The sequence below is a fragment of the Ailuropoda melanoleuca genome, chromosome 2, assembly GCF_002007445.2.
Source record: "Ailuropoda melanoleuca isolate Jingjing chromosome 2, ASM200744v2, whole genome shotgun sequence".
In the NCBI taxonomy this organism is placed as follows: Eukaryota; Metazoa; Chordata; class Mammalia; order Carnivora; family Ursidae; genus Ailuropoda; species Ailuropoda melanoleuca.
The window spans coordinates 86,807,777-86,825,341 of record NC_048219.1 but is presented as its reverse complement, the minus strand read 5'-3'; the positions used below and the strand labels follow the sequence as shown (position 1 = coordinate 86,825,341).

The following is a 17,565-nucleotide window of genomic DNA, read 5'->3' as shown; positions in this document are numbered from 1 at the left end:
CTACTACGAGGTAGAGATACAAAAATCTAAGAAGCTCCATGGCCCCAACTTTCGAAGTTTATAGTCTAGTTAAGAAGATGGGGTCTAATATTAAAGTAATTACACTGATTTCACACCCCATACCAGTTCATAGTTTCTAGTCCCTCCAAAAGCTATAATGCCACAAGGCAACACATGCTGAGTAACAGACAGAACTAAGTGAAGTGAGACTGGCAAGGTTTGGTTTGTGGGCTGGCTGTGTTCACATGTTGGGACTCACCTGGGTGGGAGAGGAAATGATATCACTGTCACCAGTTCCTTCATTTTCCATATCCCAGGGTGAGATAAATAAGGTTAAGTAGGAAAAAGTCTCTGTCTCCCACGCCTACCATCTATTCCAAACCTGAGGAAAGCATTAACCGCTTGGCAACGACAAAGGATAGAAAAAAAGGAAGAGAAAGAAACTGCAGAAGTCAAGACTTGTGTTTTTTGGATGTTGAGATGATGCCTCCAGGGGGCAGCACCAGGGCAGAGAACTAGGCTAAGATCGCTCAGTCCTCCTTTCCTTGGTCTGGGACTCCCCGGAGTTCCCACCATCACTCCTCCCATTTTATTTTTAGCTGCCAGTGGGAGGGGGCAGGATGGGAGGGAAAGTAAAGAAAACAGAAAAGGAGAGGGACAGAGGCACAGAGGACTTCTCACGCGGACAGAGAACAAGCAGGCATGGAACTCCTCCTCATCCCTCACCTGCTCTTGCCCGTGATGGTCCTGACAGGTGAGGGAGGTTAATTTCTTGGTTCCTGGTGGGGAAGGAAGGTGTACGGGTTGTTTGGCATTGGGACGTTTAGGGTTAAAATCTTTGGGAGTTAGGGTGAGAAGTTAACACTGATTCTGCCTGTCGTGTGTGTGCATGTTTTCATTCTTATGCCCACACATATGAGTGCTTCGGGATTGAGACTGGCAGGGCTTTGGGTCAGATTTGTGTCCCATTATCTAAAATCTTTATCCTAAGCCCTGGAGAAGTGAGTGGACCAAAAAGAAATATGATGTGGCCTTCCACGTGGCTAGTCTGATTCCTATTATCCTTCCAGCTTCCTTCTACCCTTGGTGGTCTCTGGAGCCCAAGGCATAACTAACTGTGTGGTGAGAACTCAGTTTATCTAACCAATGAGCTACAGTTGCTGGTCATACAGCCCTGCCATTTTCCTGGATGCAAAAAGGCTCACATAGGAAACACCTTTCTGAAAAGGAATGTGGTTTGAGGCAGAGCTTATAGCCACTGGTGGTGGGGGTGTGGGGGTGGCCTGAGAGGGGGGTGCTTGAAAGAAGAGAGCAAGACAGGGAAGAACCATGGGAGGGACCAGAGGCTTGGAATTTTTCCTCACCAGTGCCCTGTAATCTTTGTTTCCTAAAATACCAGCTCTGATTTCTTTACATTTTTTAAATTTTATTTTATTTTTAAGTAAATTCTATGCCCAACATGGGGTTTGAACTAACAACCCTGAGGTCAAGAATAGCATGCTCTACTGACTGAGCCAGCCAGGTACCCCATACTGGCTCTGATTTTAAAGGGATTGGGGTTGATGGGGGGGCACAAATCAGCCAGGGTAAGAGTACGGGGTGACTTTAGAGTGGGCTGAAAGTTAAGGAAGAAAGGCAGGTAAGTAGGGGGCAGTTGGGAGGGTGGATGAGTTAGAAAAGAAGCGGGTTGTGGGAAACTTTGGGGTGGTGGGACCCTTGGTAAGGATGGTTGGCAAACCATGTGTGTGGGCAGGCAAGTGGCCCCACCCAGTTAATTACCACTGAGGTTTTCAGGGCTGGAATCATGCAGGGACCTAGACAGTGGAGAAAGAGATTGAGAGTGTGACCCTGACACGGAGTCATGAAGAGACGGAGGAGAGACCAGTACTTACTAGCCTCTTCTTGTCCTCCCTGAGGTCCTGTGTCTGGGGAGAATCTGGAAGGAACTGTTGTTCTGGGCTGCAGAAAGGCCCTCTCCCTCTTTGACTCTTGTAGCTTCTGGGGGAGGATGTGTAGGAGGGACGATGTGGAAAAGAGGAACCTGACTCTTCCAGACGTGTCTGTGAATGAGATTTCAGGGGTGGGAATGGAAATACAGCTGCACACCGGTATGGCAGAGGGCCACAGGTTAGACATCTGGACCCAAACACAGGAAGGAGATCATCCTTGCTTGGAGCTCTGAGTACATGAGTAAGAAACAGGGAGATAGACTGAGATCAGAATGTTCCCTTAGTGCTTCCTCTCTGATTGTACCTCTCGGGCATTCATTAGCCTCTCTGACTGCTTCCTTCTATCCTTATGACTCTGCCCCCCAGGTCTGTGCTCCCCCTTTAACCTGGATGTGCACCACCCACGCCTATTCCCAGGGCCACCTGAGGCTGAATTCGGATATAGTGTCTTACAACATGTCGGGGGTGGACGTCGATGGTGAGGGGGAAACTAGAGGGCCATGGGATTGGGCCTGTGGTAGAGCTCTTAAAGGGGAGGCAAGGCAGATGGTAATCTAAATGAATCTGGTCTTTTGGAAGTGGCTGGGTTTCAGGACTTGCTACCCCCATGCATTTTCCCTCTGGCCTATCTCAGAGGTCATGTTCACACGAAGCTTATACTAATGTCCTCTTCCCAGGATGCTGGTGGGTGCCCCCTGGGATGGGCCTTCAGGTGACAGAAGGGGGGACGTTTATCGCTGCCCTGTAGGGGGCTCCCACAGTGCTCCGTGTGCCAAAGGCCACTTGGGTAAGAAGATGCCTCACTCTTCCACTCCTAACCCCTAACCTGATATGCTGGTAGCCACCTCACCTTCACCCCCATATCCCACATACTCCCTTGCGTTTGACTTGATCCTGATCTCATCCGCTTTCCAAATCACCCTAAATTCAAGAACCTCATGTGTGACCCCATGATCTGATTCTCTTCCACCCCCTTCCAACCAGGTGACTATCCACTGGGAAATTCATCTCATCCTGCTATGAATATGCACCTGGGAATGTCTCTACTAGAGACAGACAATGATGGGGGATTCATGGTGAGCCAAGGAAAGGGTGGTGGCAGGGTCTCTGAAGGATTTTGGCAGAGAAAAGAGCAGTATGGTAAGGGACATTGGTCTATGTGGAGGGGTCAAGGTCAAGAAGTTTAAACCCCTAGAAAGCAAGGGGGGGGGGAATCCCAGGGAGTGGCTTCAGTGCCTCCTTGGACTAGGGGCCAGTGCTGAGAGCGTGCTCCCAAACCCGGGAGGTAATACTTCCCATGCCCCTCCCCAGGCTTGTGCCCCTCTCTGGTCTCGTGCTTGTGGCTCCTCTGTCTTCAGTTCTGGGATATGTGCCCGTGTAGACGCTTCATTCCGGCCCCAGGGAAGCCTGGCACCCACCGCACAACGTGAGCCAGAAGAAGGGCCTGAGGACTCAGTCCCCAGAACCGGGTGCAGGGTGGGAAAAAGATGGGGCACCAGGGTATGATGCTGGGCAGGGGGCCTGCATAGCTTTCCTCATTGTTACCTAATGTGCTTGCAAGGGTTCCATGTTTCCTAACAGATTAGAATTCAGACTCTTTGCCAGGGCATCAAGACTCCATGAACTGATCTAACCAACTTCAAAAACTCATCTCTCACTGTATCCCTCCACGCACTGTGCCCTGGCCATGGCATTTCCCTCCCCATTCTCCTCTTTGTCATCTATTTTTATACCTCCCTGTCCTTTTATTTAAAGTGTTCTCCATGCAAATGCCTTTTCTTATATTCTCTTCTCCTCAAACATCTTCCGTTGCCGCCCCCTTTGATTCCCTACCATCAGAACTGACCCTCTGCTGTCCTACAGCGCGCAGCGATGCTGTTTCTCCCTAGCACTAATTCCTCCTCCTCCTCCCTTCCTCTCCTTCTTCCTCCTCTTCTCCTCCTTCTCTTTCTTCTTCTTGTAAATTGTATGCATGCCCGTCTCCTCTTTTCCGCATTTCTACGTTGACCCAGGGCCTGGCATACTACCTACCTTGCATGTTCAGAAGTGCCTAAAATGTGTTTGAATGGAATGTACCCTCCTGTGACCTCTTCCCTTGTTGTCCCCATGCCCAATATCCTTCTACCCTCTGTTCCTCACCAGCATCCCCCTCCTTCTAGGCTGTCCCACCTACATGGATGTTGTCATTGTCTTGGATGGCTCCAATAGCATCTACCCCTGGTCTGAAGTTCAGACTTTCCTACGAAGACTGGTAGGGAGACTGTTTATTGACCCGGAGCAGATACAGGTAAGAGAAGGCAGTATGGATGGGCTTGGAGGGGGAGAGACCGGCGGGGGCGGGAGAAGAATGTAGGTAGTATCTTCAGTAGTATCCAAGCGCCCCTCTCTCTGCCCTCACATACTATCTTCTCCCTCAGCACACACATTCCATGTGGCTGCACACTTTGTTCTCAGGTGGGACTGGTACAGTATGGGGAGAGCCCCGTGCATGAGTGGTCCCTGGGAGATTTCCGAACCAAGGACGAAGTGGTGAGGGCAGCGAGGAACTTGAGTCGGCGAGAGGGACGAGAAACAAAGACTGCCCAAGCAATCCTGGTGGCCTGGTGAGGCATTGGGAAGGGGAGCCTGGGAGGCCAGAGTGAGGAGGGCCTAGAAGGGTTAGGGAAGGGTCTGGAGTACAGTACATCCATCCCAAGGTGTCTGGCGTGCTCTCCTTTGTGTGCACACGGGCGGGTGGGGAAGGCTAAGCTGGCTGTCATTGCACGCCCTTCTTGTCGCATTCTTCAAAATGTCTATGTCTGTGTCTTTCCATGTTTCTGATTTATTTGTCTCTGTAGACAGAACTTTCTCTATCCCTGCACTCTCACTTTGATCTTGGCCTTCAGGTGCTCCCCTACTCGTGTCCTAGCCCACTTGCCAAACGTGATTCAGAACTCATCTCTGGGAAGACTCCCCTCTCCTGACCACTCTCCTTGATTTTACAATTCTCTGAATACGTGTCCTCTCTCCAATGCAGTATTCGCTGAATGAATCTATGAGCGAACGGATTGTCGAGTTACTTGCATGGAGGATATGTGCTCTATATGCTCTTTGACATGCCGACATTTTAGCCCTTACTGTGTGCCAGCCTCCGTGCCACACGCTGTCAGGGAGATGGACTGACCTCAGAGACCTGCCAACGGCTGGGTGTGTGTGAGTGTGTGTACACGAGATCATACCTCACGCCTCTCTCTCTCTTCTCAGCACAGAAGGATTCAGTCTGTCCCGTGGGGGCCGGCCAGAGGCTGCCAGGCTGCTGGTGGTTGTCACCGACGGAGAGTCGCATGATGGCGAGGAGCTTCCCGCCGCACTAAAGGCCTGTGAGGCTGGAAGAGTGACCCGCTATGGGATCGCGGTGAGAATCTCCTCTGGATCGGGCGGGATGGAGGGGCGATGGTGACACCGAGGACCGGGAATTTGAAGAAAATGGGCATTAACCACGTTCCAAAGATCGGCCGCATTTCCCTTCCTTCACGTTAGTTGGCTGTGTTCTGTGCCAGCCCGAGCACCTCGCTCCGCGTAGCTAACTGGCCCCACTGGCTCTCCTGAGCCCAGGTCCTTGGCCACTACCTCCGGCGGCAGCGAGACCCCACGTCTTTCCTGCGGGAAATCAGGACGATTGCCAGTGACCCGGATGAGAGATTCTTCTTCAACGTCACAGATGAAGCTGCGCTGACTGACATTGTGGACGCGCTGGGAGACCGGATCTTTGGCCTTGAGGGTAATGCCTACCCTGGAGAAATGGGGGACAGGGAACGGGGGTTCCGGGTGTAGGTGGGGTTCTGTGGCGAGTTCAGTAAGTCAAAGGAAATGTCTTCCCTGATACTGCCCTGGTGTTTTCTCTTGCTCAAGGGTCCCATGGAGAAAATGAAAGCTCTTTTGGGCTGGAAATGTCTCAGATTGGTTTCTCTACTCATCGGCTGAAGGTTGGACGGAACTCTGACCCCTCTGTGACCCCTCTCAACATCTGACTCCTCCCAACCTGAGCCTCAGGCAACTTTAACCCAGGGCTCTTCTAGATTCCTCCTTTAACCAGTGTCCACGCTGACCTTGCCATGCCTTTCCAACTGACCCCAGCACATTCTTAGTGACCTTCTCACTCCTGGCGTTTTTACTCCTCATTTCCTCTTGTCTTTTCAAGTGACCCCATCTCTTTCTGCCAAACAGGATGGGATTCTCTTTGGAATGGTGGGGGCCTATGACTGGGGGGGCTCCGTGTTATGGCTTGAAGAAGGTCACCGCCTTTTCCCCCCACGGACGGCCCTGGAAGATGAGTTCCCCCCTGCTTTGCAGAACCACGCAGCCTACTTGGGTGAGTAGCAGAGGGTTGCCGGGGATGAGGGGGTGAGGAAGAAGTGTTTCACCAGTGGGGGGTATGAGAGCAGTTTCTCACTGATCTGCTACTTTTCCTCGGGACCTCCTCCTGTGCCTCTAGGAAACCCTCCCCCTCTGACGGCATCTTTTTTCCCTTTTACCCCTGATTCCCTGCCCACTTCCAGGTTACTCTGTTTCCTCCATGCTTTTGCGGGGTGGACGCCGCCTCTTTCTCTCGGGGGCTCCTCGGTTTAGACATAGAGGAAAGGTCATCGCCTTCCAGCTTAAGAAAGATGGGGCTGTGAGGGTTGCCCAGAGCCTCCAGGGAGAGCAGGTAGGGCATCCACGGGAGGGTGGGACCCTTGGATCCTGAGGGATCTTCAGGCTGTGGGGGAGGAAAGGGAAGGGCCAAGAGAGGAGCCTGAGAAGTCTGCTGAATTGTGGTTGGCGGAGTGTGTCAGGGGTGTGAGGGCCAGACCGGCAGGCTGGCGGATACATCTCACTTGTCCACAACCACCTTGTCTTTTTCTCTGGGGTCCCCACTCCCCACCACTCCCCAGATCGGCTCCTACTTCGGCAGTGAACTCTGTCCGTTGGATACGGACGGGGATGGAACAACCGATGTCTTACTTGTGGCTGCCCCCATGTTCCTGGGACCCCAGAACAAGGAGACAGGACGTGTTTATGTGTATCTGGTGGGTCAGGTGAGACTTGCTGGCATCCCCTTGAACCTGTCTGTGGAGGGCGGAGGGAGGAAGGGAGGGAAGGCGCATCCCTTCACGGGCTGGCTGAGAGGTTGGGATTGCCAGGTCAGCATCTTCTGTCGTCTCCCTCCACCAGCAGGCCTTGCTGACACTCCAGGCAACACTTCAGCCAGAACCCCCCCAGGATGCTCGGTTTGGCTTTGCCATGGGTGCCCTTCCTGATCTGAACCAAGACGGTTTTGCTGACGTGGCTGTGGGGGCGCCCCTGGAGGACGGACATCACGGAGCCCTGTACCTATATCATGGCACCCAGAGTGGACTCAGGCCCCGGCCCGCCCAGGTCAGGAGTGTCCAGATCAAGCAGGGGCGTGGGTGGGCAGAAGGAGAAGGGGCTGTGCTCCTTGTTCGTCAGTGTTTCCCTGACCTGGAGACCCAAACCGGACAAGTGCTCTTTTGTCAGTGGTCAAAACAGTGAGGTGGTAGGACACAGGATGCTGTCCTAGGGACTCCTGAACCCAGGCTAGCTTCTCTTATTCCTTCCTATGCTCTCTCTCTCTCTCTCTCTCTCTTTTTTTAAAGATTTTATTTATTTGAGAGAGAGAGAGAAAGTGTACAAGCCAGAGGGGAGAGGCAGAGGGAGAAGCAGTCTCCTCGCCGAGCAGGGAGCCCGATGCGGGGCCTAACCAACTGAGCCACCCAGGAGCCCTCTTCTTATTCTCTTATTCCTTCTTGCATGTGTGCCAGGCGGGTGGTCCGGTCACCAGGCGTAAGTGTCTCTGCTCACTCTCCCCTCTCTTCCTCTCAGAGGATTGCTGCCATCTCCATGCCACAGGCCCTCAGCTACTTTGGCCGGAGTGTGGACGGCCGGCTGGACCTGGATGGAGATAACCTGGTAGATGTGGCCGTGGGCGCCCAGGGGGCAGCCGTCCTGCTCAGGTGAGCCGTCCCATCTCAGGAGGTGGCGGGCAGTGTGGTGCAGCTGTTAAAAGCAAGGGCTTGGGAGTCACAGACTTAGATGTGGATTTTTTTTTTAAGATTTTATTTATTTGAGAGAGAGTGTGAGCAAGAGAGAACACAAGCTGGGGGAGGGGCAGGGAAGAAGAAGAAGCAGGTTCCCTGCTGAGCGGGAAGCCCCATGCGGGACTAGATCCCAGGACCCTGGGATCATGACCTGAGCCGAAGGCAGAGGTGTAACTGACTCAGCCACCCAGACGCCCTAGATGTGGATTTTTTGACCAACTTGCTCTGTTCCTCCATTTCCTCGTCTTTAAAGTGGGAATAATAGTGCCACCTCGCAGGCTTGTTGTGAGGGTTTGCTGCCTCAATCGGGTAAAGATCTTGACACGGTGCCCAGCACAGGGCAAGTACTTCTTCAGTGTCAGCTGTTATCTTTCTGCAGGAAGGCTCCGCTGAGGGTGACACATGTACATCTAGCCCCTTGTTCTTGCCTTTGGCCTTTGGGAGGCCAACACTGTGGATTGCCTTTTTCAAAGGGCTTTCCTCTTACTGCTAGAATTTCTTTGCCACCCTGCTCCCAGCTCCCGGCCCATTGTCCACCTGGCCCCTTCACTGGAGGTGACCCCGCCAGCCATCAGTGTGGTTCAGAGGGACTGCAGCCGGCGAGGCCAGGAGGCAACCTGCCTTTCTGCAGCCCTTTGCTTCCAAGTGACCTCGCGCACTCCTGGCCGCTGGGATCGCCGATTCTGTGAGTGACCGGAGCGTCCTAAGCACCTCTCAGCCCTGCCTGCCTTGGTCTTTGGATCTCTCTTCACCCTCACTCCTGCCTGCCCCATCCAGATCTGCGGTTTACGGCATCCCTGGATGAGTGGACGGCGGGGGCACGTGCTGCGTTTGATGGCTCTGGCCAGAGGCTGTCCCCTCGGAGGCTCCGGCTCAGCGTGGGGAATGTCACTTGCGAGCAGCTGAGCTTCCATGTGCTGGTGAGCAGGGACAGTGAGGGCTTTGCATCAGGGCCTGGGGGCGAGGGGAAGGCTGATTGGAGGAGGCATTCCTGCTGGATTGGCCAAAAAGCCCAGGCCGAGGGCGGGAAAGCGGGGAAGTTCAGCGTCTGGAGGCAGGCCGATCTAGCCCCTGACCGTGAGCCCGGGCTAGTCACACAACTGCACACCTCAGGACCCTTGCCTGGCAGGAGGAGATGTCACTAATAACTCCACCGTGGGAGGTGTGTAAGAACTCAGTGTAGCTATTGACCAAACCTTAGGACAGTACCCAGCACATCGAAGGAGCTCAGCACGTGATCGCTGTAATCATCCCATTCTGCCAGGGGCCTGGGATGCACCCCTAACCCAGGCTCCCTGTGATCCTTGACTCTGGTTTTCCTCAGGACACCTCAGATTACCTCCGGCCACTGGCCTTGACTGTGACCTTTGCATTGGACAACACCACGAAGCCAGGGCCTGTGCTGGATGAAGGCTCACCCACCTCCATACGAAAGCTGGTCAGCGGTGCCAAGCCCTGCCCTGCCCCTGGGCCTCAACACTGCCCTTCTCAGTGAATTCAAGAGACATGGAGGGTGGACACCTGATATCACAGCAAAATCGGACCTGGGCGTCCACTCTTCTCTTTCTACTTTTCCCCTGATTCCATTCCTTTCTCCTTGCCTTCCTATCAGGCCTCAGCCCCTTCTTTCCACTCTAGGTCCCCTTCTCGAAGGATTGTGGCCCTGACAATGAATGTGTCACTGACCTGGTGCTTCGAGCTAATATGGACATCAAAGGTTCCAGGTGGGACAGACATGAACTGGCCAAACCAGGGTGACCTGAGACAGACCGGAAGGAACTTGAAGGGAGCTGGAGGGTTGTTTCTTACCCAGGAAAGCAGAAGTGATGCTTTAGGCAGCTTTTCAACTCCTGGGCTCTCCTTTATCCACCACTCCTAGGAAGGACCCGTTTATAGTTCGAGGAGGTCGGCAGAAAGTGTTGGTGTCAGCAACTCTGGAGAACAGGAAGGAAAATGCCTACAACACTAGCCTGAGTCTCAGCTTCTCTAGAAACCTCCACTTGGCCAGTTTCACGCCTCAGGTGACTGGGGTGGGGGAGGTTTGGGAACAATCAGGGCAGGAGGAGGAAGAAGACTGAGGTATTGGCCTCGGCTGTGAAGGGCTCAAGAGAGAGGCTCAATGTTTGGAGGCTGCGGGCAGGAGAGCACTTGCAGCCTCAGCTCCAGGCCCCACCCCCACTCCTCTGCTCTTAGAGGGACAGCCCTGTGAAGGTGGAATGCTCCGCCCCTTCCCCTCATGTCCGGCTCTGCAGTGTGGGGCACCCTGTCTTTCAGACCGGAGCCAAGGTGAGTGGGAGCCCGGAATGAGAGAGCGGCTCTGAGAGGGCAGGGGCTGGAACCTGGGGGCCTGGGAGTTTAGGGAAGGAGGTACACAAGGGCTCCTGTTGCCCTGCTGGCCTCATGAAGAGGAATACACCATGAGCCCATATGACCCCAGGTGACCTTCCTGCTGGAGTTTGAGTTTAGCTGCTCTTCCCTCCTGAGCCAGGTCCTTGTGAGGCTGACTGCCACCAGGTGAGAACAACGGGAACTTCCTCCCAGGCCTCTCCTGTTGGGTCTTGTCGGGGAAGGGGTGTCTGAGAGGGGTGCCGGGATGTGAGCCTCTCCCCCTGACCCTACAGCAATAGCCTGGAGAGAAATGGGACCCTTCAAGATAACACAGCCCAGACCTCAGCCTACATTCAATATGAGCCCCACCTCCTGTTCTCCAGGTATGGCTCAGCTCCCCGCTGGGACCCTGTTCTGACCCCAGACTCATACTTTGTTTCCTCCCTTTCCTTCCATGTGTTTCGGTGTTTCCCCCAAACCCTTGGGGCTGCTCCATCTTTTTGCCCTCAATCCCACTCGAGTTGAACCTTTTAAGCATCTTACTTTCCTAGGTATGGGTATACCTATGCGTCCTAGGCATAGGGCTTTGCTATAGGCCCTGGGGATTGAAGCTGGGGTGAGGGGTGTGGGATGTGACCTTAAAGCTTGTACCAAGTCTACGTCATGTCCCATTTCGATCTTCTTTATGTACCCCCATCTCTTTATCCATGTGCTGGCTCTGCCTTCCCTGAATCCATGTCTGTGTGCTGATCATATGCCCCTGTGTCTGTGTCACGGCTGTGACCATGTACTTCCTGACTTGGTGTCCACGCAGTGAGTCCACTCTGCACCGCTATGAGGTTCACCCATACGGGACCCTCCCAGTGGGTCCCGAATTCAAAACCACTCTTAGGGTGAGAAGCTGGAGGGGCCTTGGCATGAACAGGAGGGGGAGGAGTCCTGGGCAAAGGAGGGGGCAAGTGTCTCTTAGATTTCCAGTGGCATCGAGGGTAAAGGGGAACAGATGAGGAAGGATCTTCTGTCTCCCACTTCTTCCCATTCCCAATCCTCCTCTTAGGTTCAGAACCTCGGCTGCTATGTGGTCAGTGGCCTCATCCTCTCTGCCCTCCTTCCAGCTGTAGCCCATGGGGGCAATTACTTCCTGTCATTGTCTCAAGTCATCACTAACAATGTGAGTCTGGGCTAAGGATGGATGGAACCCTGCCACCTTGATCTGTTGAACTGGCCCAGTCCCCTATCTGCGGGTCACTGCTTTCAGGGCTCCTCCCTCTGGGAGACCTTTCTTTTACCCATGTGGCTTCCCTGGGGAGAACAGAAGGGACTGCCCGGGGAAGAACCACAGAGCGTGCGTGGGTAGTGCACTCGTGCTCGACCTGGAGTGGCTGGCCTCTCACCTTCGAGAGGGTCGCTCAAGCTGCATCTCCCGCTAGGCAAGCTGCACAGTACAGAATCTGACCGAGCCCCCAGGGCCCCCTGTGCACCCAGAGGAGTTTCAGCACACAAACAGACTGGTATGAGTTACAAGAAGGTGAAGAAGATGTCCAGAGTGGGAATGCAGTGGGGAGCGGGAGACTTTGGAGGCTTGGGACAGGGGATAGAACCTGGAGTGGGGAGGGGCGGTTTTTCCACCCCAAGATCCTCATCTGTCTCTCTCTTCTGGCAGAATGGGAGTAACACTCGCTGTCAGGTCGTGAGGTGCCACCTTGGGCGACTGGCAAAGGGGACCGAGGTCTCTGTGGGACTGCTGAGGCTGGTTCACAATGAATTTTTCCGGAGGGTAAATCTTTTCTTCTACTCTCCTCTTCCACTCCTACCTGGAACTTCAGCATAGTTTTTGGAATAGACTCATGTTCAAGTTCCAGTGTTACCTTGTACAAGCTGTTGGACCTTGAGCAAGTTATTTAATGTCTCTCTGATTCTTTCTCTTCATCTCTAAAGTTGGGAAGATAATACCTACTTCACGGGGTTGTACAGAATAAATTAATAATGAGATGGTTTCATTAAAGCTAGTTATTATCCTTGTATTTTCCTCTGTTTATCATCCCTTGGTGCTATATCAATACTCCACATTTATAGGATACCTAAATTCAGCCGATTAATAACCTATCAAGTGCCTGCTATGTAATAGGACCTGTGTTAGGTAGACACCGAGGAGACTATCCCCAACACTTAGCACCATGCCTAACTCATTATAGTGACTCAATGTATTTCTCTTAAATGAGTGAATACATAGTTGATATTACATGCATGATAGGAGGGTAATGGGAAGCAAGGTTGTATAGCTGAAAGGGATCTAGGTCATGAAAGTTCGCCAAAGCTAGGGAGATGAGATTGAACTCAATGCGATGGGCAGTCAGGAGTCAGTGTGAGTTTCTGAGCAGGGAAACAACATCTTAATTATAACAGCTATTAATTATAACAGCTATAACAACTACTAGGGGTGATTTACTTTGAAGAGCACAAGATCCCTGGGATGTAGGCATATTTTATGGGAAAGTCAAGTCTGAAACACCATCCTTCTCTAAGTCTGTTTCTCTCTTTATCTGTCTTCAGTATACTTTTTTCATTCATTTGTGTATTTTTTCAATAAGGCTTTATTGAGAAACCAGTGTATACTTGGCACTGTGCTAGGCCCTAGGTACTGGAGACACATTTGTTTTTAAGTCACAGCTCTTGACCTCAAGGATCTCTAGTTCAGGGGTGAAAGACAGAGAGGTAAACAGAATATTATCTTAATCCAGGGTGGTGGGGCTTAGGAGGAAACACTTCCCTAATTCCTGGAGGGGGTGACGTCTCAACTTCAGCCTGAAGGAAGGGTAGGGGTTAGCCAAAGAAAGGGGAGTTAAATAATACCGGGTAGAGCAAACAGCACATATGAAGGGCCAGAGGCTTTCCCTCTCTTACCCTTCCTCTCTTTCTCCATTGATCTCTAGCCTTTTCTTCTGGTCTGGAAGATTCTGGAAGTTGTGCCTACCAGCTTCAACTGTGCTGTTGGGGTTCTAAGACCACACCACCTGATGATGGCCCATTTTCAATGTCTTCCCATCCACTTGTTCCACAGGCCAAATTCAAGTCTCTGACAGTGGTCAGCACCTTTGAGCTGGGAGCTAAGGAGGGCAGTGTCCTACAGCTGACGGAAGCCTCTCGTTGGAGCGAGGTGGGACTGGAGCCTGAGTTTGAGAGCCATGGAAAGAGTGAGGGTGGAAATGGGGCAAGGGCACCTGGGTTTTTTGTTTGTTTGTTTGTTTGTTTGTTTGTTTTAAGAACAGAGACGCCCTCATTAAGCAGCAGCTGGGGAGTCAGAAGTGATAAATCAGGATGCTGGGGTCCCATTGCCTTTGTTCCTGCCTCAGTTGCTTTCTTTTTATTCTTCTATTTCGAGGCTTCTACTCACCCCTCTAACGTGAGGTGAGGCTAGCTGGGAGAAAGGGTACAAGCACCAAACAGCTCTCCCCCCATACAGAGCCTGCTGGAGGTGATTCAGGCCCGCCCTGTCCTCATCTCCCTGTGGATCCTCATTGGCAGTGTCCTGGGGGGGCTGCTTCTGCTCGCTCTCCTTGTCTTCTGTCTTTGGAAGGTAAGCCCTGCTTCGGGGGATGTATGGGGCACGACGCCCATGGGTTGAGGGCTCCTTGATCATAGCAGGGAGAAGTGGATTTCTGCTGGGCAGCTAAGTAGGCTGTGGGTGTCCTGCCCGGATCTCTTTCACTATACTCTACAAATGTTGGTGGAATTAAACTAAGCCAAATAAAATAAACTAGAATCTCATTTTTGGGAGCAGAACAAAAGTGAAGATTTCAGATATGTCTGAGGGCTGCTGGCAAGGTCCCCAGGCAGGACATTTGGTGATGACTCTTATCTCTTCCTCTACAGCTTGGCTTCTTCTCCCGAAAGAAAATCCCCGAGGAAGAAAAAAGAGAAGAGAAATTGGAGCAATGAATGTAGAATAAAGCCCTAGAAAGTCCTCTTGGCAGCTTTTCCAAAAGACTTGCATAAGAGCCGAGGTTTGGGGGCTCAGATGGACAAGAAGAGCCTCTAGACTGTCCCCCCAGACCTGCAGCCTGACTTGACTTTTGAGTCATGAGGATGCTGCTGGCAAGAGATGAGGCCTCACCTCAGACGAGAAGGGCTGGCCCCAAACCAGAAACACTCTCACCCTGTGCCTCCCTTCTCATGATCTGCCTCCACTGCCAACACCGGGGCCTTGGTTTGGGGCCCCTTTTTCCTTATCCCCAGGAATCAAGAATTTTTTGCTTAGGTTCCCTGACTCCTTTTAGATTCCCCCTACATCCTCCCTCAAATCTGGAAAGGATGAGGGCTGTCTTCCTCCATTCCCTGCCTCTCACCTTCCTGCCTGCTCCCCACTCCACAGAAGGGAGCTGACGTTGGCTTCAAAAAGTAAGTCAACATCTGCTGCTTTCCTGTGGAGTCTGGTGATTCAGAGAGCCGGATGGGGAGAGTCAACAGGAAAAAAGGAGGGAGGAGGAAAAGCCACAAGAGACATTCTGTACAATTCCAAGGAACAGAGAAGCCTTTAGACGGGCAACTGCCATCCCCCTGAAACCTGAGACTTCGTGCACTAGCCCGCCCTCAGGTGCCTGTGAAAGCGAGCTGCCCCAGGCCTGCCGGGCGTGGGTTTCCCAACTCGTGGCCTTCCCTGGGAGCGAAGCCAGGACCGGCGGCCCGATTCTCTGGAGCCAGGGGCCCCCGGGTGGCTAGAGCTGGAATAGCAGAGAAGCGTCGCCTGGTTTTGGTCCCGGCCAGCGGAGAGAGTGGGATAACCTGGGTGGTGTTTTCTCCTCTCTCCGGCCTCACACACTCATGAGCCCTCCTTGGGGCCACCTTAAAGAAACTAGAGAGAAGGGAGATGATTTCTTCTTGATGGCGGGAAACCCTTTCCCCGGCTTTGGGAAGCAGCAGCTCCATGGGCTCTAAACTAGTCAGGTCTGCATTGATGAAGAAGCCTAAGTGGGTAGCAGGAGGTCTCTGGGGAGCAAGCCCTTACTTGCTTAGCATTGGTTGTGTGGCACAAATAGCTCCTAGGAAAATGTTTCTGGGGCAACAGCAGTCGTTCCTGGTAAGGCTTCTCTGGTGGAATCAGTTTGCCAGCCCTTGCCTGCTAATTTACTGGAAAGTCCCAATTCCTATCTCTGGGTCACCTCACCCCCTCTCCTCCCATTTTGTGGTCATGGCCAGTAGTAGAATTAGATTCTCACCAACAACTGGGTAACTTATATTTCTTTGTAATCAAGACTTTGGATACCAAAGTTTGTTACTGGTCTCCAAGGTGCGGCTCTGATGACCATTTGAAGAATCTGCACGAGTTTCACGCTGAGAAGAGAGGAGACCTGACCGGGCAGTTGACCAGCAGCCACAGAACTTGTTCTCCAGGGCTGTTCTTGAGGCCTGGCCACAATGTTTACCTTGGCATGTCTCTGGTCTTTTGCGGGACATTGTCTCTGTTTCCTAGCAAGGTGGACAGCATATCAGATGGTCAGAACAAATAAAGTTCAGTGTCAAATGACTCCTGGCTCTCTTTGAGTCCCTAGGATATGGACTGCTCAAGGATGGTGAGAGGGAGATTCTTGAACCCCGCGACCTTATACAGTTGAGTGTCTGGAAGGCAAATTTATAAGACATTCAAAATGTTTTCTGTGACTCTCCCACTCGAGATGTCTTCTAGCCTCCTGCAATCCTCACCTATTTAAGTGACTACAGAGTACAAAACATGTAGGTTTGGCGCACATAGGCCTAGACTGAAACCCCGGGTCTGCCGTTTATTAGGTGTGTGGCCTTGAGCAAGTCCTAACTACCCTGAGGCTCAGAAAACAGTAAGAGGCTGTGTGGGACAGGGGTTAAGAATGAAGCCAGACTTGGGTTTAAATCTCAGCTATACCACTTTTTGACCTTGGACAGATTTAATTTCTTTAAATCTGGGCTTTCTTGTCTTTAAACTTACTAGGGTTGTGAAGACCAAATGAGATAATTCAAGTAAAGTGAGCATATACTGAGTACTCAATAAAGGTTAACTATTGCTATAAAAATATTTTGTTATAAAATAATTGGCCTTCCTGTGTATTGTGAGGATTAAGTGAGAAGGTATATCGAAGCCCCAGGTGGTTCTCCTAATCAGGTGCTCCACGTCCCCTTCACACAGGTCCCGAAGATTTGTTTCCTCTATGTGCTGTTGTCTCCTGCCACTAAATCTTATCCTATGCCTCACCCCCTTTGAAAAAAGCCCTCATGCCCACTAAGACAATACTCAGAAGGTTCTAATGATAGAAGTCAAGTCTATTTGATTTTTTTTTTTTAGACATCCAGTGTCCTTCTAGTACCCTCAAGGAACGTGCACTGAAGCAACAGCCTTAGAAATACGACCATGTCTCTCTGTTGCCTAACTCCAAAAACGGCGGCCAGTCTGGCCAATAGGCAAAGACAAGCATTCTGTGGCGAGCTGGTGAGTTATTTGTGGCAGGAGGAGTGTGGGGACCCACAGTTCACCTCACATAAGCTATCGCTTGCTCAGCCTCTATGGAACATAGTCTTTCCGGTGACGTGGACAGATCTTCCCTCCTTATCCCCAGTCAGCACCGAAAGGGAGATGGATTTCTTTGAAGACTGGTTCATCTAATTCTTTATCCATGTGATTAAAAGAGCATCTGAAATCTTTTCCTCCACCTAGAGATCCCTCTCTTCTCTCTCCTTCAGCTCCAGAGTGGGACTTTCTGTAACCCAACCTATTCTTCAATAGGCCTCTTCCTTTGAAGGAGAGCCAGTTTGAGAAGCCACTGTGGAAACAACAGGCTCTCCTCAGACACAGGAGTGTCCCTTCCTTTCTTCTCGTTGTTGCTTCTTCGTTCCCTCCTTCATCTTTCGTTCACTCACTCATCAGACATTAAGTCTGTGCCTAACATGTGCCTAGGTGAAGAGAACAATATAAAACACAACTCCTTCCATCAAAGAGCCCAGTCTCGTAGGAAAAACAAACATGGAAACCACTAATGGCAAAGGTGGCTGCTATACAACATAGCAGTAAGGACCGGAAATGTGTCATGCACAAGAGGCACACTTTTTTGAGCAGGGCTGGCAGGGTTGTAAGGGAAATCTTTACCAGAAAAAAAAAAAAATTGGCTTGAGGGGCCAGCAAGTGTGAGAGGAGGCATTCCGGAGAGGATTCCTCACCGGTGGGGAGGGGAACTGTAGTGAATTAG

The 17,565-nt window shown here is 51.8% G+C and overlaps 1 protein-coding gene across 8 annotated transcripts; it reads left to right on the top strand.

The window, feature by feature from the left end:
• The first annotated feature begins 378 nt into the window (after positions 1-378).
• On the top strand, positions 379-15,878 carry ITGA10 (integrin subunit alpha 10). Of its 8 annotated transcripts, none has more exons than XR_004620358.1 (31): positions 644-754; positions 2,316-2,427; positions 2,627-2,736; positions 2,934-3,025; positions 3,261-3,375; positions 4,109-4,236; positions 4,404-4,552; positions 5,193-5,343; positions 5,544-5,709; positions 5,841-5,914; positions 6,156-6,300; positions 6,488-6,636; positions 6,863-7,006; positions 7,143-7,346; positions 7,812-7,942; positions 8,545-8,711; positions 8,804-8,946; positions 9,351-9,464; positions 9,665-9,750; positions 9,906-10,047; positions 10,220-10,312; positions 10,464-10,540; positions 10,648-10,737; positions 11,169-11,247; positions 11,412-11,525; positions 11,785-11,865; positions 12,018-12,131; positions 13,416-13,511; positions 13,818-13,931; positions 14,228-14,752; positions 15,642-15,878. XR_004620358.1 is itself a non-coding variant. In XM_019805224.2 (30 exons), exons 1-30 carry the CDS (start codon positions 703-705, stop codon positions 14,291-14,293), a joined length of 3,495 nt encoding a protein of 1,164 aa, XP_019660783.1. In that variant the 5' UTR covers positions 644-702; the 3' UTR covers positions 14,294-15,878. The 8 variants fall into 8 exon arrangements, 4 of the variants coding, with proteins under 4 accessions (XP_034498697.1, XP_019660783.1, XP_011229782.1 ...); XR_004620357.1 differs by having other exon boundaries at positions 14,228-14,948; XR_004620361.1 differs by lacking the exon at positions 15,642-15,878 and having other exon boundaries at positions 13,737-13,931; positions 14,228-14,259.
• The last annotated feature ends 1,687 nt before the right edge of the window (positions 15,879-17,565 follow it).